The 22,858-nt window shown below is 53.8% G+C and overlaps 1 protein-coding gene across 2 annotated transcripts; it reads left to right on the top strand.

Annotated features, from left to right (window-relative positions):
• The first annotated feature begins 1,047 nt into the window (after positions 1–1,047).
• Osbpl7 (oxysterol binding protein like 7) lies at positions 1,048–15,743 on the top strand. Of its 2 annotated transcripts, XM_047547484.1 has the most exons (23): positions 1,048–1,176; positions 2,495–2,647; positions 2,747–2,872; positions 3,013–3,066; positions 4,277–4,390; positions 4,743–4,838; positions 4,958–5,075; positions 5,706–5,809; positions 6,071–6,163; positions 6,246–6,378; positions 6,456–6,550; positions 6,738–6,833; positions 7,498–7,635; positions 8,230–8,326; positions 9,253–9,500; positions 9,685–9,822; positions 12,330–12,393; positions 12,500–12,578; positions 13,608–13,752; positions 13,857–14,001; positions 14,088–14,214; positions 14,421–14,543; positions 14,680–15,743. In XM_047547484.1, the coding sequence occupies exons 2-23, from the start codon at positions 2,573–2,575 to the stop codon at positions 14,786–14,788; spliced, it is 2,517 nt and encodes an 838-aa protein (XP_047403440.1). In that variant the 5' UTR covers positions 1,048–1,176; positions 2,495–2,572; the 3' UTR covers positions 14,789–15,743. The 2 variants fall into 2 exon arrangements, 1 of the variants encoding a protein (XP_047403440.1); XR_007107949.1 differs by lacking the exon at positions 14,680–15,743 and having other exon boundaries at positions 14,132–14,214; positions 14,421–14,540.
• The last annotated feature ends 7,115 nt before the right edge of the window (positions 15,744–22,858 follow it).

Below are 22,858 nucleotides of genomic sequence, written 5' to 3'. Positions count from 1 at the left end.
CTAGTGCCGCTCAAGGTTGCTCAGTGACTCTCCTTGCCTCTAGAACCCTTCCAGGTGCTAACAACACCTCTTGTCCTGGGGGGCTGGAGCAGTGCTGAGATTCTTTGTGGAGTCAGGACAGCAGGCATCCCTAAGAGATGCGTGGTTCTGAAGTGTGACCAAGCCCACAGGGGACAAGGTGAAGCAGATAAGGACCCACATTATTTCTGGGACTGTGGAAGAACTTCACATCATATCTTCACCTGCTGACAGTGCCTGAGTTGCCACCATTAAAATCCTACTTCTTTCCAAAAAGCTGCTACATTGCACTTAAAGCTGTCAATCTGTGTCAATCCATTAGAATGAATTTTATATCTTTCTTAAGAGCCAATTTTTAATTAGATTTGAGCAACTGTATTTGGTTCTCCAGCAGAAGGGTAGAGGTGCCTAAGTTGCCTTCCCTGTTTAGTAGCTAGTGGGTTATTGCCCCAGACCTGCTCCTGACCCAGAGACACAGTGCTCTGGGGTTTTGTCTCATCACAGGGGCACTTTCGGACCCTCTTGGAGCATGTGGTGGGGATTTGCTCCCCATGAGCAGCTTTGATGTGGGGCTGTGAACTGTCCCTCTTGCCTTGACTGTCTGTTGATTATGCTCCTGGCACTATTGTGTTGGGTGGGAGGGGGGCATCTGTCCCTTCCCTGTCAACCCGATACCTTTGCTAGCTCCAAATTTTGCAATCTATTTTCAGATGTAAAATGAGAGGCCAGGGTTAATAAGGAAGTGGCCTTGGGTGCTCCCTTGGGTCAGGGCCACACTAGTCTGAACAAATCCTTTAACACTTCTGGCTTGAAGTCAGCAGTTCCCCAGTCTTCTAATCTGTCTGGAACTGTGCCTAGTGGGGACTGTGCCCCCATTCCCAAACCACGTTGGTCCACTCAGCCCTGAGTCCTCCGGGGAGCAGGGGGGCAGAGCTGAGCGGCCGCCCGGAGCTTGGCGGGAGGAGGCGACGGGGGAGGGGAAGGTGGGGAGATCCGGCTAGAGGGGAGGCTCCGACGTCTCCTTCCTTCCTGGTTCCTGCAGCAGCTGCTGCCACTGCTCAGCTCTGTGAGGAGGGAGCTGGTGACTCGGTCGGAGACAGTGACTCAGAGGCAGAGCGGTACGCGGGCCAAGGAGCACTGGTGTCTATGGACCCTGGGGTAAGGGGGCTGCGCTGGCACAAGCTGACACTCCCAAGGAGGGTGTCCTCCCACCTGGAGCTGGCGGGTCTGGTCCTCTGGATCCAGGGCTGGGAATGGAGGAAGGCAAGGGGGTACCTGCCTGACTCACCTCGACCCCCTCCTTCCTAATGATAGAGCCAACCCCTCTGCCGGCAAGCAGTGAGGGGCAAGGATCCCGGAGGCCAGGACAAGGGCACAGAGATACCCAAACACTGGAAGAGTTTGGGAACTTTCAATGGCAGAATGCAGGAGTTTCCCCTCTGGTAGCATCTTGCAGCCTGGGCCCTCAGCCCCAACCTTCCGGCCACCCTTACCCTGCCACGTCCCTGTCCCCTCCTAGCCTCAGCTCCTCAGGTGCTTGCTCACTCCACAAGAAGGTCTGAGCTGCTTCCCCAGCCTCAGGACAACCTCGCCCCTCCAGTCCCCTCCCCCATACACACACACACAGCCTCATGCATTATTGATCTCCCGGTGGAGCCAGGATGGCCAGGGCCGGTGCCAAGGGCGCCTGTGGGCACTGCTGCGGGACCTGGGCGGACCTTGGCATGTTCTTGGCCACCTCCTCTGCCGCCCACAGTGTCTTCATCAGCCCAGTGTCCTGCTCTCCCTGGGTGGGCGGTACTTTCAGGAGCCATAGAAAGAGGATGGTGAAGCTTTGGAGGGGACTGAGGTGGGAATCCTATGGGCATGTTTTTGGGGAGGAGGCACAAGGGAAAATAGGGGCTATCTCAGGCCTCAGTTTCCCCCAGCAGAAAACAGGAGTCCAAGAACTAGTGGATATGGAGACCGATTGGGGCTTGATGGGTACACTGCAGCGTGATGGTGTCAGAGGAGTCCCCACACTATTGCACTGGGGGCGGAGGGGTTTTAGAGCTCTTGCCTGTCTAGTCTCTGAGTCCCTCTGTCTCTTCTTAGAGCCTCTTCCTTCACTTCCCTACTTTACCTCTGATCCCCATCCTGCAGGGAATCCTGCCAAGAAAACAGGATTTCCGGGAGCCCCAGAAAATCCCAGCTATGTGCCCAAGCTGGGATTGGGCACACTTCTCAAGGTTTTCTCCTGGCACCAACCTGTCTGTGGTGCACAGTTCACCTCTCTGGGCAGCAGCCATAGCAGGAGGGTCTAGGCAGGGGGACCCGCTCAGGGTGGCATAAGGACAGATATACGGTGTGGGGAGAAGCATGGCAGGTGAACGAGGATGTGTTTGGTGAGCTGTTATCCCCAGAGGGCACAGGAGGGATTAGAGGTGGGAAGGTGATAGCAGGGACCACGCTAATGGGGTCTCTCTCTTGTTTCAAGGGCCCCTCAGTTTCAGGTGACATTCTTCCCCTTTGACCTGCTCTACATCCTCAGCAAGGAGTGACTTCTCCCTCCTCCATGGACTTCCAAGAGAGGGATACCCCCTCCCTGGCTGAGAGCACTCAGTCCTCGAAGCCTAGCAGCACACAGCAGGTCTGAGGGGCAGCAGCAATGGGCGGGCCCAGCTTGGGCCTGAGGGGCAGAGACCATGCAGTGGGCTCAGTAGCTCCCTCCCTCTGCCCTGGACTGCAGGCCTCTGAGCTGTGGGAGGTGGTGGAGGAGCCTCGGGGCAGGCTGGGAGCAGAAGGTGTCAAGCCTGAGAGGCAAGAAGGTCACCTGCTCAAGAAGAGAAAGTGGCCTCTGAAAGGCTGGCACAAGGTAGGGTGGGCAGGGCAGGGGGAGGCTGCCGGGCTGCCCAGCCTTTTGCATGTGGAGGAGAAAAGCCTATGTGTGTTTGCTCTTCTCTGTCCCCTGTCCTCTGGGCCATGTGGTCTTATTCCTCCTGGGCGACTTCACAGAGGTACTTTGTGCTTGAGGATGGGATTCTCCACTACGCGACCACCCAGCAAGACGTGAGTCAGGGACCTGGCTTGGGTGGTGGGAGGAGTCTGCCCCAGGATGCCCTGAGCAGGCAGTGGGTATCTGGAATCACCCAGAGCAGGGTCCAAGTCCCAGGTACACAATATGATAAGTGTGCAGCCTCTGGAAAGTTCCAGTTGGCCCTCTGTATCCTTGGTTCTGCATTCTCCAATTCAACCAATTGTGAATCAAAATACATGTACTTTTTTTCTCTATCCACATTTTTTTATTGGTGCATTATATGTGTACATAATGATGGGGTTTGTAATTACATATTCATACACACACATGATATTACAATATAATTTGTCCAATATCGCCCCCCAGCACTTCCTCCCTCCTCCCCACAAAATGTATGAATTTAAAAATTTTTAATTTGCACTGAAAATGTACAGGTCTGTTTTCTTGTCACTACTACCTAAATACCAGTACAACTATTTACATAGCATTGACACTATATTAGTTATTATCAATATTCTAAAACTGATTTAAAGTATATGGGAGCAGGGCTGGGTGTGTGGCTCAGTGGAAGAGCCCTTACTCAGCTCCATCTCCAGCACCACACACACACACACACACACACACACACACACACACACACGATAAAACATGCAGGAGGATCTACATAGGTTATATGCAAATACTAGTCTATTTTATATAAGGGACTTGAGCATCCACAGATTTGGGTATCCATGGCGTTCTAGAACCATTTCTCTCAAAGGTACCTAGGGATGCCTGTACTTCCCTGAGCCTCAGCCTCCTCCTCACTAAGCTGGGCATGTGTGTGCCCACAGGGAGGGCTGTCCTCATGTTAAGGACATAATACACATGAGACTCTTTGGATGATGCCTGCTGCAAACTACCCAAGAAACAGGAGCTTTCCCCGCTTAACCCTTCTCATGCTGGGAACAGGGAACTGAAGGCTACACTCCCGGGTCCTCCCCGGCGTGTGGGGGTATCCTCCTTCCTCCAGATAGATTCCCAGGGTTGGGAGTGTTTGTCCTTGCTCTGTGGCTTCCTAAATCAGAATGAGGCTGGACATACACAGGACCTGATTGGCAAGTCCCTCTGATAGTGTGCCTTGGACTTGAGGGTGAACTGCTACTTGATTCTTGCACCTAGAGTGGTATCAGGGAGATGGTGGCTCTGTGGCCCAGAGACACTAAAACCAGTCCTCTGTCCCTGACCAACCTTCTACACCAGATCACCAAGGGGAAGCTCCATGGCTCCATTGATGTCCGGCTGTCAGTCATGTCCATCAACAAAAAGGCCCAGCGCATTGACCTTGACACTGAGGACAACATCTACCATCTCAAGGTGACATCCCCAGGAACCAGGGAGTATTATGGCCTTCTGCCTAGCAGAGGCACTGGGCACAGAGGCATAGGAACTCAGAGTCTGTGGAGCTCAAGAACTTTTCCTGAGTTTGACAAGAGGAAAGGTGCCATTGTATCGAACAACAGAACACCCCTGTTGGTTGTTATGTGAACAGGTGTGGGGCTAAGAGCTCAGACTGGGGATTGTGCTCTACCTGCCTGCAAGGGGGCTTTGCACTAACAGGGCACTATAGGGACAGCCCGTACTTGCCTGGGACCAGAGTCCTGACTTGTAGCTCCTGGCAAGTAACCCACCCTTCAGACATCCTCCCCCATCTCCATCACTTCTGCAGATCAAATCCCAGGATCTGTTCCAAAGCTGGGTGGCCCAGCTGCGTGCCCACCGCCTGGCCCAGCACCTGGACATGGCCAGCACTGCTCATCGGAAGGTATGATAGGCCACAGGGTGGATGCAGGTGCTGTGATGGTTCAGGGATGGTGGCTCTCTGGAACTGTGAGGCCCACAAATGTGGGCACCATCCTTCCTGACCCTTGGTTCACCCCACAGGCTCCTGGCACCCAGCTTCTGACTGCAGGTAGCACCTCAGCTCTACCTGGAGTTGGACCTCAGGAGAAAGTGTCTTCCTGGCTGAGGGACAGTGATGGGCTAGACCGCTGCTCTCATGGTGAGGGATCCCTTTCACAGTGCCTCCATGGTGGGATCCAAGCTGTTGGGTCTGGGTGGTATCTGCAGAAGGGGAAAATGTTACCTCCATCTCTGCCCCAGGGAGCCCCAGTCTGATGGGGAGACAGCCTCCGCCTCCAAGGTGATCAAGTCTCCTTGGACTTGCCTGGAGCAGCCCCAGTCTTACAGAGGATGGCGGTGCTTGTGCCCTAGGCCCATAGATAGACATGGATGTGTGACCAGGACTCCTGACAAGGAGGACAGTGAATACCAGTGCAAGGAAGGTTCCTGAGGAGTAGTGCCAGGGCAGAGGTGTCCTCTAGAATTGGGTTCCTGCAGTAGGAAGGTATGGTGTTGGCCTGGAGAGGGAAGTGGGCACCAAGTGGGGAGAGCAGGCAAGGGCGTGGGGCTCATGTGTGGCTAGGGGAGCTGAGGGGTGGTCTGCAGACAGGTAGAAACTAGAGAGGCCACACCAAGGAGTTGGGAGTGCTTTGAGCTCATGAGCAGGGGAGGATAGTAGTGTCAGGGCCGCCATGGGTGCTGGTGACATCTTTGGAGGAGAAAGGAAGCTGAGGGACAGACAGGGGCTCTGGCTGGCATTGGAGCAATGTCCTCCTTTATTCTCCGTCAGCGCTCTCTGAGTGTCAGGGGAAGCTCCAGGAGTTACACAGGCTCCTCCAGAGCCTGGAGTCCCTGCACCGAATCCCTTCTGCCCCTGTGATTCCCACACACCAGGTAAGGGTCAGGGGAGGAGACAGGGACTTCACCCCATCGCACCCCTGGGTCGGGCCTCCCTTCTCTCATCTCTGCAGTTTCCTGGAGGGCCACTCTTCCCCTGCCCTCTTCCCCTGCCCTTGCCTCTTCCTCTGTCCCTTCCCTGGGGATCTGCACCACGCTGCCTAGGATGGTCCGCCCCTCCTCTGTGGTGTCCGCCTCTCCCCAGCTGCCCTCTTTCCCCACCCTGTGAGTGAAGCTTCTCCCACCTCAACTTGCTAGGCTTCAGTGACAACTGAGAGACCCAAGAAAGGGAAACGGACCAGCCGCATGTGGTGCACACAAAGCTTTGCCAAGGACGACACCATTGGACGGGTGAGGTGGCATGCGGCCCCCGTTGCAGGGACAGGATCCCCTGGAGGGGGCTGTCCATCTACTCCCTCCCTTTCACCTGCAGGTTGGTCGTCTCCATGGTTCTGTTCCCAACCTGTCTCGCTACCTGGAGTCTCGGGACTCCTCAGGCTCCCGTGGGCTGCCACCCCCAGACTATGCCCACCTGCAGCGCAGTTTCTGGGCCCTGGCCCAGAAGGGTGAGTGCATTCTAGGGGGTGGTGAGGAGCAGGAGGCAGAGGGCGAGGGGTCTGATGGCCTGCCCTGCTCCCGACAGTGCACAGTTCCCTCAGCAGTGTCCTGGCTGCCCTCACCACCGAACGGGACCGACTGAGGGACCTGCACCAGGGTTCAGAGCTGTCAAGGATGGGGGTGAGCCTTGGGGACAGGGCAGCTGGTCAGGGGCAGGGCTTGAGGCTGAGGACTCCAGGCCTCCAGTCCGACAGCAGGTCTGCACAGGGGCTTGGGGGTTGGCAGAGGCCTTCCCAGCAGAGAGGAGGGTGGCAGGGCTGGGAAGACTTTCTCCTCCCTCACCCTGTCCCCTCGCCCTCTTCCTCAGGTCTCTGAGGCCCCAGCTGGACAGAGGCGCCTCCACTCACTGTCCATGTCCTCAGACACCACTGCAGATTCCTTCAGTTCCCTCAACCCCGAGGAGGTGAGGAGCCAGGGTGGGCTTCAGGGCCATCTCCCCTGCACCTTCCTCACTAGCAGGAGTGAAGGCCCAGGGCGGTGGGCAAGGTTGGTTTTCAGTCTGAAAACAAAGCCCAGAAATCCACACAATGTGGACACAGCCACCTCTTGACCCATCCTTAACAGATGTAGTGTGTTTTGCTTTTAATTCAGAGTCCATAAGGTGGTGGCTCTTACCTATCTGATGACAAAACTGAAACCCAAAAGATCTAATTGGTGGGTCCAGGTGCCCACAATTATGGCCAGACCGAAAGGGACTGTGGGACTGGGTTCTGTGGATCTGAATCTGGCTCCACTGCATGCCAGCTTTGTGGCCTGAGCCTCACTATCCTAATCTGCAAAGTGGGGGTAAAAATTGCACCTCTCCTTGGGTTGGGTGTTAGGATTGAATACAGGAAGAGGACTTGCAGCAGAGCTCAGAGTCAATGCCAAGGAAGTGCATGCAGTTACTCTGGAACCCCGGCCACCTCCTCCCAGGCATCCTGCACACTCCCCTCTGCCTCTCCTGCTCTGCAGATGGCAGACTCGGTGGATGTCCCCTTGGTGCTTCCCTCTCAAGGGAACTGTCCAGCAAGGGTGAGCCTTGCCTGGCTTTCCACCATGGCCTGATGCTCACTTGGCTTCCACAGCAAGAAGCTCTGTACATGAAGGGGCGAGAGCTGACCCCCCAACTGTCCCAGAGTAGTGTCCTCTCCCTTGCTGATTCCCACACGGAGTTCTTCGATGCCTGTGAAGTTCTCCTTTCTGCCAGCTCTTCGGAGAATGAGGTGAGGGAGGTGGAAGGCTGGCAGTGAGAGGGAAGGGACATTGGGAATGTGAGTCCAGAGAGACTAGGATCTAGATGCCTGAGTCCTATCTCACCACCTTGGCTGCTATCTCTGGGAACATCTCCTTATCTATTGGGCTTGTGTGGCTTTGCCCACACAAGAAACCTCTGCTGGAACTCATCTCCCAGTTTGGCATGTTTTATCCCCCTGGGGTCTTCTGGCACTGCTGCCTCAGTTCCCACCCTAGTCATCTTCCTGTGACCCCATTTCAGCTTCAACACCCCCTTGACTCCATCTCCTCACATCCTGAATCCCAGCAGTCCCCAGCGTCCCTTCTCTTCTGCCAGGTTCCTTAGTTCTCCCACCCTTGACAGTGGTAGGGCCAGGCCCTGTCGCTTCTAAGGCAGCTGGGCACAGTCCACAGTGCCAGTCCTCTTGGGGCAATGTCCTAGGGCTCAGAACCCCCAACCCCCAATACTTTCTTTTCCCCTTCCCATCAGAGCACTAGCTGGGCAGATTCTTGCCAGGCCCTGGGCACTGCCCAGCTGCCTGGAGTGACCCAGTCTGTCTAGCCTGTCATCTGTTCTGACCCAGGGCTCTGAGGAAGAGGAGGAGTCATGTACCAGTGAGATCACCACCAGCCTGTCCGAGGAGGTGCTGGACCTCAGGGGAGCTGAGCGCTGTCAGAGAGGTGCCAGACGGGCCTGTGGATGTGGGGTGTGGATGGGTAGAGAAATTGCATTTGCCTGTGGCCCTAGGACTCATGCAGATCAGTCCCTTGTGGTGACTGGAGGGCTAATGGTTTTGGGTGCTGACCCCAGCATGACCCCAGAGCTGAGGAAGCCTAAGCCACAAGCTAGAAAATATTCCAGAAGCAGCTCTGGGTGGTGGACCATGCTCAGATTTGATGCTGGCCTCTGTTCCTGTGGACTGGGAAGGTTCACACACAGGACCTGACAGCGAGCAGAAGGTCCCACTTTGCCACTTTTGTTTGTTTGGTACCAGGAATTGTACCTAGGTGCTCTTAACCACTGAGCCACCTTCCCAGCCATTTTTATTTTTTATTTTGAGACAGGGTCTTGCTAAGTTGGTTAGGTCATTGCTAAATTGCTGAACTTGCAATCTGCCTGCCTCAGCCTACTGAGTTGCTGGGATTACATGTGTGAGCCACCATGCCTGGCCTGGCCCGCTTTCCCACTTATTATTAGCGTGCTTTTGGGCCTATCATTTTGCTTCTTGGAGTCCATTTCCTCTCCTATAAAAGGGGCTGAATAGTCTGCACCTGGGCATTTGCTTCTGTGTTTATAAAGGGGTGTGTGTGTGTAACTTGGGCATAGTTTCTGGGACACAGTGTCTGGTAGTCAGGAATTGTCCCCCTAGGTGGTTCGAAGCCCTGCTTCCCGCCTGAATCCCTGGGAGCTTGCCAATAGTTAGATCCCGGTCACCCTGCCCACAGTGGGTGGAGACCTGGGCCTGGGAACTGAGCATATCTACAAGCCGGCAACTCTCCCCAGGGTTGGGAGGCATCCTATATGGACTGGTGGACTGGCCTGTGAGCCCGTGTGTCTGGGATGCTAGTACCTAGAGGGAGAGTGACTTGGCTGGGATGGGCCCCAGGAGGGTGTGTTCCAGCGAGAGCTGCAGGGCCCCCCCGCCGCCGCTGCCTGCCAGCCGCCAGTGGGCCCGGGGCTGACGTGAGCCTGTGGAACATCCTGCGCAACAACATCGGCAAAGACCTGTCCAAGGTGTCGATGCCCGTGCAGCTCAACGAGCCGCTCAACACGCTGCAGCGGCTCTGTGAGGAGCTGGAGTACAGCAGCCTCCTGGACCAGGCCAGCCGCATGGCTGACCCCTGCGAGCGCATGGTACCTGCCCCAGGGCCACCTCTTCCTCCCCGGAGGCCCTGTCTCCCAGAAATCCCAGATAGGCTGATCCTTGCTGCTGAAGTTCCGTGTCAAGATCCCAGACTTTTCTTGGGGTGGGGTGTTCCCTCCCTGGGCTCTTCTCTGAGTCCCCAACCCCAGCGACACGGCCCCTGCTTTCCTGCAGGTGTACATCGCGGCCTTCGCCGTCTCTGCCTACTCTTCCACGTACCACCGAGCAGGCTGCAAGCCCTTCAACCCTGTACTGGGCGAGACCTACGAATGTGAGCGGCCTGACAGGGGCTTCCGCTTCATCAGCGAGCAGGTGTGGGCCCCAGGGTGAGGGGGCCACCTCCAGGAGCTAGGCAGGGGAAGGCCTTCGCTTCAGGGTCCAGAAGCGGGGGCCAGTAGGACCAGGACATGGAGTGGAACACGGGGCAGGGTTCCTGTGCCAGGAAGGTGGAGGGTTCTATTCTAAGGAGCTCCCAGCTACAAGTGGGAGGTGGACCTGAAATGGGTGTACAGGGGGATTCTGCAAGCCAGACCTGGGAAGGCATACCCTGGGGGGCGATCTTGAGCTTGGTCTTGAAGGATGAGTACCAGTAGGGTGGGGTGGGGGTTGTGGGAAACTGGAATGTTCCAGACAGTATGAAGGAATAGGTGGAGCATGTTCAGGGAAGGTTAAGGACTGGAAGACAAGAGAGTCCAGATCCTGAGGAGCCCTGTTGGTGGAAGAAAGGAGAGATTTGGCTTTTCATTTGTTTTTGAATCCTGAAGGCAGTGGGAGCCGTGGAGGACTGAAGCAGTAAAGCAACTGCTCAGAACTGCTTTTTGTAAAAAACACTCAGTGATCTATGCTGGTTGATGGAGGCCATTAGGAGGCCATTAAAGTCATCTTGGTAGAGCTGATGATGGCCTGCACTTGGACTGTGGCATATTAAATTTAAAAACTATTTATGTGCTGCTCTGGACAGGACTCAGTGGTCAGCAGGATATTCTTATGTGTAGGGGATGGGGATGTGACCCAAGAGACGGGGAAGGCCTAGGTGTCCTCATCTCTGGGGGATTCAGTGGGCACTGGAGGTGCCAGTTAGTGTATGAGGAGCAAACAGTTCAGGAGATGCGTTGCCCAGGTGGGCTGGGCTTCCACAAGAGATGTCCAGTAGAACTGGTCAGTGGGCCAGGAGTTCCTCAGAGAGTGCTGGGTAGAGCTAGCAGATTGGGGAGTCACCAGCTTAGAGGGTGGGAGAAGTCCCAGACTCTCCATGGTATGTCTGGGCAGGAGGGCGGGTGGCTCATGGGACCTACGTGGGGGACATCAGTATCCTTCTGCATGAAGGAGGTTTTAGAGAAAGAATAGGGCAGTGACTAGATTACAGAGGGTATGGAGTGGAAGTTTAAAAAACAGTAGAGAAAAATATAGGCTGTTTCCAAAAAATGTTACCATGAGGGAAAGAGGAGAGAAAGAGAGGCCACTAGAGGGGAGATGAAGGGTTGAGGCAATTTGCTTGTTTAGATTTTAAGGATTTTTTAAAAGGTGTTGAGTGCCAGGCATGGTGGCACACGCCTGTAATCCCAGCGGCTGGGGAGCCTGTGGCAGGAGGATTGCAAGTTCAAAGCCAGCCTCAGCAACTTAGTGAGGCCCTGTTTCAAAATAAAAAGGGCCGAGGGTGTGGCTCAGTGGTTAAGCACCCTTGGGTCCCATCCCTGGTACCAAAGGAATTAAAAAAAAAAAAAAAAAAGTGGTGGTGAATATTTTACACAGTACAATAGAAAACAATGTCCCTTCCAAGGGACATCTGCCACTAATCTTCCCAGACATGTTTTATACAGGTACAAGCAGAGGTGTGCAGGTCTAGAAAGGGAAGGCTTACTATTTTTTGAGATAGGAGAAATAGGAGATTCTTTCTGTTCAAAGAGAAAAAGAAACGTAGAGGGAAGGATCAAAGGTGCAGAGGAGGAAGGGCCTGGGCAGGGCTGGGTGGGAGCCCTCGGCTTGCAAGTGAGAGTTGCCTTCTTCAGCTCAGTTCTTCCTCTGACTTTGGGGGTGAAAGTGTTCGAAGGGACTGACTTTGGTCTGGGCCCTTGTGGGAGTACTGGGGGATGCGGGGCAGAGGTACAACCACTGAATTCTGAATTCAGAATTCTGAACCTTCCGCTGTGCGTTGTGTGTTGCCGGTGAGATCAGAGGACACTGTGCTGGCATTTCTGGCAAGTGCTGGGAGCAAGAGATGGTGCAGGGATGGGTAGGAGGAAGGGAAGCAGTATAGGGTTGACAGACCATGAGAGAGCGGAGCACTTGGGGACATGAAAGTCTTGGCTGGAGCCATGGGTGACAGCGACTGGGTAGAGAGGTGAGGAGGGTGACTGTGAGGTATTGGAGTTTAAGGTCCCAGATGTGGAGCGATCTCAAGTGAGGACAAGGCAGGTGTGTCCAAAGGTGTAGGGTGGAAGGACAGGGTCTGCTCAGTGTCCAGGGGAGGGGGTGATGAGGACAGAGGGTCCTCTGGGGAGGGCTGCCTTCAGACTGGGGTGGAGGTCCCACCTGGCATGGTCAGGGGAAATGATTCCTCAAGGGCACCCTAGAAAGGGTGGCCAGAGAGTCCCAAGAGCAGTGAGTGAGTGAGGAGGGAAAACGAAGGGGTTCCGTGGGGAGAGGATATGGACTTGGTGGTGGCCAAGGATCATGGGGACAAAGAGACCCAGAACTAACTGATCTTCTAGTTCACAGGGAAACAGGGTGGGGGCAAGGGACTTTGAGGGGCCCCGATGTCAGGCACAGACCCCAAGCTCCTCAGGGACAGCCTCAAGGGAACTTCTTTGCTCATCAAGGTCTCCCACCACCCCCCCATCTCGGCTTGCCATGCAGAGTCAGAGAACTTCGTCTTCTGGCAAGGTGAGGGGTGGGTGCAGGTGGACTGGGGAAGGGAAGCGGGGAGGGTCCGCAACACTCTCTGACCTCATCTCTACTGTCCCCTCTCCCTCCCCCAATCCAACTGTAGACATGAAGTGGAAGAACAAGTTCTGGGGCAAATCCCTGGAGATTGTGCCTGTGGGGACAGTCAATGTCAGCCTGCCCAGGTGAGTACGGGAACTCTCAGCAGCTGGTGTCCTCCGGGCTGGGGATGGGCATGGGGCAGGCATTCAGGACAGGAGGGAAGGTCGGCCTGAAGCTGCTGCTGCTGGTGCAGCGTGTGCACGTTCTCTATGTGCAACACCTGCAGTAAAGGGAGAAATGGAAGAAGCCTTGGGGCAGTGAGGCTGGGAGGGCTCATCTGGGTCATCTGGCTCAGTGCCTTTCACAATTTTTTATTTTTAAATTTTTTATTTTTTTAGTTATCAATGAATCTTTTTTATTTTATTTATTTACATGTGGTGCTGAGACTTAAATCCAGTGCTAGGCAAGCGCTCTACCACCAAGCCACAACCCCAGACCCCTTTCACAATTTTTTGACCTTGATATAGAGATAAATGCATTGAGACTTCAAGCCAGTAAATGCATGCACACACACACACACAGAAACCTAAAGGGACGTGCAGACTAATGGGTCACAAACCACATTGGAGCCAGGTGTGGTGGTGCACGTCTATAATCCCAGCAGCTCGGGAGGCTGAGGCAGGAGGATCACTAGTTCAAAGCCAATCTCAGCAACTTAGTGAGACCCTAAACAACTCAGCACGACCCTGTCTCTAAATGAGATATAAAGGGATGGGTTAAGTGTCCCTGGAATCAGTCCCCCGTACCAAAAAACAAACAATAACAAACCCCCCCACACATTTGGAAAACCCTCATTTAACTCATTTTACAGGTGGGGTACTGAAGCCAGAAAAGAAAGGGGACTTATTCAGAGTGACAGGGAACCTGTCCATATTTTTATCTGCATTACTTAGGCACTTAGGAACTTCGTAAAGGAAAAAAGTTCACCGAAAGCATTCTGTGAAGGTGACTTTGCTTTATAGATAAGTCATCTCACTTCAGTGCTGGCACTAGGACCCTGGGGTTTCCTCCACGGACCCAGGTGACCTGCTTCAGAGAGACAGCTACCCTCCTGCCTCTGGCCACTTGTTCCCCATGGCAGCCACTCCCCTCCCATGCCCTGTCTCTCTCAGGTTTGGGGACCACTTCGAGTGGAACAAGGTGACGTCCTGCATTCACAACATCCTCAGTGGCCAGCGCTGGATTGAGCACTATGGGGAGGTGCTTATCCGAAACACGCAGGACAGCTCCTGCCACTGCAAGATCACCTTCTGCAAGGTAGACATGTCACCCGACCCTCCCGTCCGCCCCCAGCAGCCTCGTTCATGGTCACCCTGGGTAAGGTGGGGAGGCCCCTCATCACCCCACCCTCTCCACTTCAGGCCAAGTACTGGAGTTCCAACGTCCATGAGGTGCAGGGTGCCGTGCTCAGCAGGAGTGGCCGTGTCCTCCACCGACTGTTTGGAAAGTGGCACGAGGGGCTGTACCGGGGTCCCCCCCCAGGTGGTCAGTGCATCTGGAAACCCAGTAAGCAGGAGGGTCAGGGAGGGCTGGGCAGCACTGGGGACAGCTATGGCACAGTCCACTTGCCCAGCCCCTTGCCTCCCCTTCAGACTCAATGCCCCCAGACCATGAGCGAAACTTCGGCTTCACTCAGTTTGCCCTGGAGCTGAATGAACTGACGGCAGAACTGAAACGGACGCTGCCCTCCACCGACACGCGGCTCCGGCCCGACCAGAGGTCAGTGCCAGTCAGGATGGCCCTGGAGCCGGGGCCCACTTCCCACTGGTAGGGCCTTGGCAGAGCTCAGAGCTGGCACTTCAGAGTTGCCTCAGGGAAATGAGACCTGATTGGGGAAGAGAGCCCAGAGCTGGGCAGGAGACAGAGGCCTGGGCTTTGGGGTTCCCTGAGGGGGCAGCTCCACTTACAGCAATCTGGGTTATTAGGTACCTGGAGGAGGGGAACATACAGGCTGCAGAGGCCCAGAAGAGAAGGATCGAGCAGCTACAGCGAGACAGGCGAAGAGTGATGGAGGAGAACAACATTGTCCACCAAGCCCGCTTCTTCAGGTGCCCCGCCCTGCCCTCTGCCCTGGGTCTCTAGCCCCTTCCTGCTCAGAGGGGGCAACCTTGGGATGCAGCGCCTCAGGGCCCAGCCTTTGTTCTGCTGGTCCCCCGCTCACACTATGGCCCTCTCCCCCGGCAGGCGGCAGACGGACAGCAGCGGCAAGGAGTGGTGGGTGACCAACAACACGTACTGGAGGCTGCGCGCTGAGCCGGGCTACGGGAACCTGGATGGGGCTGTGCTATGGTAGCCCTGGCCCTGGGGGCAGGAGGCCCTGGTCCTCACTCCTGCCCCCACTTCTACCACGGACACATGGGTGAGGCCAGGCTGTCCCTCACTGCCCTTGAGACCAAAGGGGAAGCCCTGGCTCTGGCCCTGTCCCTCTGCTGGCCAGAGGGCTGCAACTCAGCACACGCCCCGCCCCTCTGTTGGGGTGAGAAGCAGAACCCATGCTTCCTCAGTCTTGTTGCCTCAACAATCGGCATGTGCGACCCTTCTCGCTCTGTCATCCCCTTCTTGTCCCCGTTGGGGTACTTGGAGGAGACTCCAGGCTCCCAGGATCTGCTCCCCATTTCAGTGCCTTCCTAGGACACAGGGGACCCCTCGATGCTCCCCAGGCTTTCTGTGCCCAGGGCGCTAGCCCTGGCTGCAAAGTTCAAGTGAAGGAGAGGAGGTGGCTCTTTCTTCCACCTGCCCTATCTCCAGCATCTTCCCCCTTGCCCTGGAGAAAGTCCAGCAGGGTGTCCTCCAGCTTCCTTGGCTGGTCCCTGGCCATCCTATCCTCCTGCATCCTCTCCTTCCAAACTGCAAAGCGCCTGCAGCTTCCAGCTCCTTGGCCCCCATCCTCAAGTTTCCCTTCAGTCTCGGCTCAGCAGATGCCCCAAAGCTGGATGAGTCCTCTCCAGAGGTGGGTGGGCGAGGGGTGGGGGGCAGCCTGAGGTGCCTGGCCTCAGACCCACGAGGAGGGAGTGAGCAGGAGTGAGTGTAAATTTGTGTAGGAGTGTGTGTGTGTGTGTGTGTGTGTGTGTGTGCGCACATGCGCACACACGCGTGCATGTACATACTGTGTCCTGCTTGCCGGCAAGCAGGAGTCCTTAATGTAGTCCGGACGTTCCCCTGCTGGGTGTCCACCACTGTTGCTGCTCGTTTTCTTGTCTCTGAGTCAGGTGAAGTGCTATGACATTCCAAGCTCCAATAAAGACTGTCCCAGACTTTGGCCTGTGACCATTCATTGAAAAACATGTGTCCAAGGGCCACAGAAGGCCACTGCAGGAGGTTGAATTGTGTCCTCCCAGAAAGATGTTTTCCTGGTCCCTGGTCCCTGGGAGTGTGACCTTATTCGGAAACTGGGTCTTTGCAGATATAAAGTTAAAATGAGGTCACATGGGATTAGGGTGGGCCTCCATGCAATGACTGGTGTCCTTATAAGAGGAGGGGAAGTTGGGAACACAGATACACAGAGGGAAGAGGACCATGGAAACAGGTCGCGTGGCATGGCCGTGTGGTGAGGTAGGCACAGACTGGAGTGAGGCATCCACAACCCAAGCAGAACCCAGGAGGCGGTGTGAACAGACGCTGAGGAAAGAGCCCTGCTCTGAGCTTTCTAGAGGAAACCAGGGCTAACACCAGCTTTGGGACCTCTGACTCAACTGTGACAGAACAAAATTTCTGTTGTTTTACGCCACCCACCATGTGGAACTTTATTAGGGCAGCTCTCACTTCCCGTCACTTCTACCTCCAGTGTCTCTCTGACCTGGCCTTTTCTTTGTGCACTTGGCTTAGGCGGGGCCCTAATGTCACTTGTCTGGACTATTCCAGTCACTTCCATCCTAATGCTGGCTCTCACAGTGGGATTTCAAAAGAGAAAATGTGACACTTCATTGTTGATTTAAATACCACGGTCGCTGTCTAGGTCCTGGAGGAAAAAATCTAAATCTTCAACCAGGTAGAAAACTATATGGTCCTTGTCCCCTGGTGTGGGGCATTCTCCATAGGGTCTGTGTCCATCCTCACCCCAAGACTGGTGAGCATTCAGGAATGGAGGGGAGGGAGGACAGCAAGCTAAAGACCCCCACCACTGAAGTCCACTCGGGCATCATTCCAAAGTCATGAGCTCTGGGTCAGTAGCCCTTACCTTTCTGTTTAACCACTTTGATTTATCATCAGGCTTCTTTGGAGGTCTTAAAGGAGAAAGTCTGTGAAGCAGCCTGGGCTCCACACTTCTCTCTGGGTCCCTCACCCTGCCCCACCTCTGCCTCACCCCACTGTAGCAGCATCCCTCAGTCCCTGCTGTGGTTGGTAGGTCTCCCCCACCCAAAGTCATGCTTTCTCTGGAAGGTGCAAAGAGGGCCACTGAACTCCAGCAACTCTTCCAATCTCAGTCATTTCCTTTTCCCTCTCCCCCAGCCAGAGCAGAGCCCCCACACCACTTTTCCGGATTAGTTATAGAAAGTATGAACGTTATAGTGAAGCTGGGTGCAGTGGTGCAGGCCTGTAATTCCAATGACTCAGGAGGCCGAGGCAGGAGGATCACGCGTTTGGGGGCCAGCCTCAGCAACTTAGCCAAGACTGTGTATCAAAATAAAAAATAAAAAGGGGCTAGGTTCAGTGGCCCACATCTGTAATCCCAGCAGCTGAGGAGGCTGAGACAGGAGGATCGAGAGTTCAAAACCAGCCTCAGTAAAGTGAGATACTAAGCAACTCACTGAGACCCTGTCTCTAAATAAATACAAAATAGGCTGGGAGATGTGATTCAGTGGTCAAGTGCCCCTGAGTTCAATCCCTGGTACCAAAAATAAATAAATGGATGTTAATTTTTATTCTTAAGGCTGGGGATGTAGCTTGATGGTATAGTGTTCCTGGGTTCAATCCTCAGTAATGCAAAAAAAAAAAAATGTTGAAATGAACAAATATGTCCAGACAACATGTATCAGAAATAATCTCAGGGGGTTAGGGATATAGCTTAGTTGGTAAAGTGCTTGCCTCACAAGCACACAGCCCTGGGTTCAATCCCCAGCACCGCAAAAGGAAAAAAAAAAAAGAAAAGAAAGAAAAGGAAAAGAAAGAAAAAAAGGAATAACCTCAGCACATCCCCAGACCAATTCAGGTCCTATGCAAATTCAGGACCTTTTGAAACAGTGTGCACCCCCCACCCTGGCCATCCCCTCAGAGCAACGCAGCACCTGACAGCAGCCGTGTTCTATGAATTTGAAGAACTGGAGTCGGAAACAGATCAAATCCTGAAGTCGTTTTTCCCATAGAGACATGAAACTAGAAGCTCCCCTGCCCACAGGGACCAAACCTCTGTGCCTTGCCCATCTGGATCTGCAGCCTCTCCCAGTCCCCCACCCAGGATGGGGTGGGAAGATAAGACTGTTGCCACTCTTGCTGGGGTCCAGCAGGTGAAGGGTAGTCCCTTCAGAAGGACTGCTTTCTTAACACCCACCCCCATCCAGCCAGGGTGTGGCGGGCCATTGCTAATGGCTCAGGACTGGGGTCAGAGCTCCGCACAGAGTGGGAAAGGCACAGGGGGCTCTGGGTGTATAGGGCAGTGACTGGGAAGACCAGCGTGGGCAGGCTCAGATTGGTGGTCTGAGAAGGGAAAGAAGACCCTACCTCACGTCCATGTCAGCCTAGTCTAGATGGCCCGGGACAGAGTGAGACCTCCTTGTATTGCTTGGAGGACATGGAGGTCTGTGGGCTTCAAGACTGGAAATCTTGACTCAGCTTGGAGGGCACCGGTGTGACAAGCCGGGGCCCACTTCCCTGGAGGGCAAAGGACAGAGCTTGAAAGCAGAGGCTGTGCCTCGGCCCAAGTGAGACATTCAGGGATCCCCATGACAAACAGAACCCCTTAGGATGATGAAGGGAGAAAACCTCTCAGGGGAATGCGACAGCCAAGCTGGCTCTCAATCTTATGGGATTTAACAGACACTGCAGAAAACTAGGAGTTGAAAAGTGGATCTCTCTTCAAGGCTATGGGAGAGAGAACACCCCTGCAAACGAGATGCAGGGAAGTCAGCTCAGCCTTCGGAAGTTAGGTGGTCAGCAGACTCCAAGGCCCCCCCAGATAAGAAGGGGCAAATGCATGTATAGAACAGTCCCCAAAGTAGCCTCCAGTTAACCTTTCCTTTATTAGCATAGTAAAAAAATTGCACCCTGATCAGGGTGGAGACTTAAGATGATAATGAGACACACTCCACATGAAGAGGTTTGATGAAGAGCCCTGGCCAACCAAAACCCTACCTCCATAGGTGACATCAAGACACTGGGTCCTTGCCCACCCCACAGCTGTCCTTGTTTTTGTTTGTTTTTTTTTTTTTCCTTCAGTGTTGAGGACAGAACCCAGGTGCTTACACTAAGCCACAACACCAGTCTTTTTATTTTATTTTTACTTTTGAGACAGGGTCTTACTAAGTTGCTTAAGGCATCAGCTAAGTTGTTGAGGTTGGCCTTGAACTCGTAATCCTCCAGCCTCAGCCTCCTGAGCTGCTGGGATTACAGGCTTGCGCCACCACACCTGACTGTAGATGTTCTTTGTGAGAGCCAGCCTGACACTCTCAGAACTGTGTCTCCCTCTGGTTCTAGCAGAAGTCCCAATAAAGTCTTGCCTGTGCATTCACACTGACTTGACTTGCTTTTGTTTCTACTGACACTGAGTCAGTTACTGTCTTCAGTATCACAACCATGGGGGCAGAGGAAGGAAGAGACACGAGGTGTCACAGTCCTCACCTCATTTACTTTGGACCTCCCACCTCTCCAGCAACTGCTCCAGATATAGATACAGATATATTTTTAATTTAACTATTGAATAGCTGACAGGGACGTCTGAATTGCAAGATTAATTGCAATTAACCTTCAAATTCTCCACATCTTCTGAATAAAGACTGGTGTGTGTGTGTAATAAACCAGAGCAGAAAAAAAGTGCTGAGTCTGTGGAAGGGCCTGGAATTCACATTCCCTCTGAGGCAAGGTGAGGAGCAATCCTGGGGCTGGTGTGGGTAGAAAGACATGTTGAGGGAGGAGCAGGCTTTAGCTGAATGGCAGGGTGCTAAACTGCAAGTGTGTAGGGTACCCATCCTCTCTGTTTTGGGACATGGAAGGTAGTGGGGACAGTGGGGTTGGGGGACCTGCAGTGCCTGAGTTACCTGCTGAGGATGGAAAGATCTGCATGTCTGACCTCAGTTCCACTGGTCTGCTCCGTCAAGGGTACATGGCTTTTCTATTATAGCCCATCTTGCCTGGGCACCTTAAACACCCTGAATTGCCTGGCCCTGGCCAATCTCCTTGGGCAATGCTCAAGGTGGCCTTACTACTGAAGCCTTTGTTAAACGATGCTCCGTTACTGAAAAAGACCCATTTTGTAAGCGATTTCCACTTTTAGAGATCCTCTCAGTAGAAAAGGAGGGGGAGCTTAACAATCTCTCTCTTTCTCTCTGGGACCCATCTCTGCGCCCGTGAGAGGGTTTGGGAAGGGTCACACAGACTTCAGAGAGACTCCAGGCTGATGCAGGATGTGCCTTCTTCACACATCGATAGATTCCTGATACAGATGCTTAGCCAAGTCAGTGACCTTATGAGTTGGTTCACATACTAGCCGCCCCTAATTATCACCACTCTCAATTCATCTTCTCCATATGATTCCTAACACCAATTCCATTAGAGGGAGATTCTGAGAGTTCTTGAGATCCCCAAAAGGCCCGAGTCAGTTCAGCACAGGACTCTGGGTCAGGGTGGCTTTAGGCACTGGGAGAGGTTGTCCCTAGGAGTGGAGGTTTCTAGGGTGCTTCCCATGTTTCATTATATCATCACATAGTGCTCAAAATCTATGAGTTGCTGAGAGATACATCCAGACCCTCAAAGGGGATGGTTTCATATGGGCAAGTTCAAACTCTTAGCTTTATGGTGCCAGAATGCTGGGCATGCTGGGCCCTGTTGATTCCTAATAAAACAGGCCCTTCAAAATGAAGGATCTGTCCCGAGGACGGAAGGTGGGTAGGCTGGACTATGAAAGTGTGAGTAGAAGAGACTGGAAGAGTCAGGGCAGGAGTAGGAAGGAGAAAGGAGATGAGTCCTAGACAAGGTGGTGCAATTCTCCAAGAATCCTGAAGAGGGCGCCTGAGGCCCTAGAAAGAACCAGTTCTGTCACATCCTGAGCACCACCTGGCAGGTGCCTGCACCAACCATCTGTTCAGAGTGTCAGGCTCCCAAGCCTGTGGCTATGGCTGGGGTGAGCTCAGTAGTAATAAATGGCAGCAGCAGTCACTATTTACTGCCCATATTCCTACCAATTGCTAGTCACTCCACCATTGTTCCTTTAAATGACTCAGAAAACTCTCATGAGCGAGGAAACTCCTGTTCTGGGAGACCTGTATGTCCCCAACCCACTTCCAGAATCTGCTTAGATAGTCTGCAGGAGGGCGGTCAGGACCTCTCACTGCAGGTAATGGACTCACCAGGACTACTTGTCCATGTCCCCCACCCCCAGGATCCTTCATTAAGAGGTGTTTTCTCTAAGCTGCCATGAACATCTCTCCTGCTTCTGCAGGCCCAGAACCCATCACATACTGGGGTGGGTATCCCTGAATTTAGTCTCATATCCCAATTTTGGCTTCCAAAGAGAAAAGCAGATAGAATAGGAAATAGGAAAAGCATTACCCTTAGATCCAGATGAACCCCTGTCCCAGCACTCTGCATTTCTACTCTTATCTGGGGTTCTCCAAATGTTAGGGGTGAGCTGGAGAACATTTCTGTGTGCTTCTGAAGGTGGGAGCATGCATGTATGCATGTGTGTTTTGGAGGTGGGGACATCTATTGTGCCCTCCTGGGAGGGATGAGAACGGGGGGCGAGAAGGAAGGTATCCATTATGCCACTGCTGGTTTAGCAAAGTCTTGGCTGACATGATCTTGTTATAGGGCTGGGGTCTTCCAGGAAACTGAGGCAGTGCAAAGAACCCCCCTTTAAGCCCCATTTCTTGTGATGAAGTCAGAAAGATTGCAGACATGTCACTCAGAGTAACAAGCATGAATATATTAGAAGGGATGGAAAAGGGGAAAGGGGGACACTCTCAAGGGAGAGAGTGGGTTCTCTTAGAAGGGAGGACAGCGCGCATCTCCTGTCCTCCGGTTTTCCAGGGAAATTTTCAGAGAATTCCACCCAGCCCCACCTCTTGACTTTTGACCGAGGGTAGGATGACATCAGACTTTCAAGTCCCCACTGCCATAACAATTCTAGGTCACTTTGGCTCATGCTGACCGGTTCTAATTAGAACCTATTCTTACAAATTTTATGGTTAGGGGGAATTATCCTTATCTCCCTGAGTTCTGGACATGGTCTGTGTAATGTTCACAAAAATTCCCCTCTGCAGGGTAACATTCGTTCTCCTTACTGGCATTTTGGGCCTGTGTTTCTCCTGCAGATGACAGGTAGTTTGCTGAGGAATGGACTTAAGTCAGGGAGGGCTGCAGGTGTTCTTTAGAAAAGAAAGCATGTGGGGGTCAGCACAGTGGGCCCATTTTATAGAAATATTCCCTTAACCTCATGTTCCCACTGCTTGAGTCTCTCTGTTTCTTATCTGTCTCACCTAGGACCCCTGAGAAGGAAGAAAAAGTGGGAGGTTGCAGGGGCAGGCCCCATCAGTCTTCCCTCCCTTCTCCTCTTTGTCCTCCAGGGCAGGGCAGCCTCCAGGAGCACCCTGGGCCCGAGTCATCTCTGACTGTGCTACCCGACGCCCAGGAACCCTCCCCATGCAGCAAGTCCTCCAGGAGCGACGCAGCAGAGTTTAGAATGAGGACCTGCAGACACCAGGTGGTGCCTTCAATTTCCCAACACTTTTGCCAAGAATAGGAGGATACGAAGCATCTCTAGAAAGACCGGGCGCTCTGGCATTAGTGGAAGGGGAGGGGCAGCATTCCTCCTCTCTGTGGTCCCTCACCATCAGCTGCGGAGGCAGAATACCTCCTTATGTCTGTCAGCGGACAGATTCCACTACCCAGTTAAGGAGCCTGGGCTTGGGGAGTCCTGTCCCACTACTTCAGACATTCAAGACAAGCAAGCTACAAGGCGCCAGGAAGTTCTGGAAGGGCAGGAAGACCCAGACTGGCAAACATGGAGGTCAAGGTGCAGAAGTGGGCACCTGTCCCCAGGCATCACTTTCAGCGCGCGCTCTGGGACCCGGGATGGGATGTGGCTGGGGAAACGCGGATCGCGAGATGCCTGCGGGCGGCTAGGTGGGGACACGGCCTCCTGGAGCAGCCGGGCAGAGCCTGGCCCCTAGCCCCGGGCGCTCCGGTGCAGCTGGCCCGTTGGCCGCGGGGCGGA

This window comes from Sciurus carolinensis, chromosome 3 (genome assembly GCF_902686445.1).
Source record: "Sciurus carolinensis chromosome 3, mSciCar1.2, whole genome shotgun sequence".
Taxonomy (NCBI): Eukaryota; Metazoa; Chordata; class Mammalia; order Rodentia; family Sciuridae; genus Sciurus; species Sciurus carolinensis.
The sequence above is the reverse complement of the archived record's forward strand: the minus strand, read 5'-3'. Positions and strand labels throughout refer to the sequence as shown.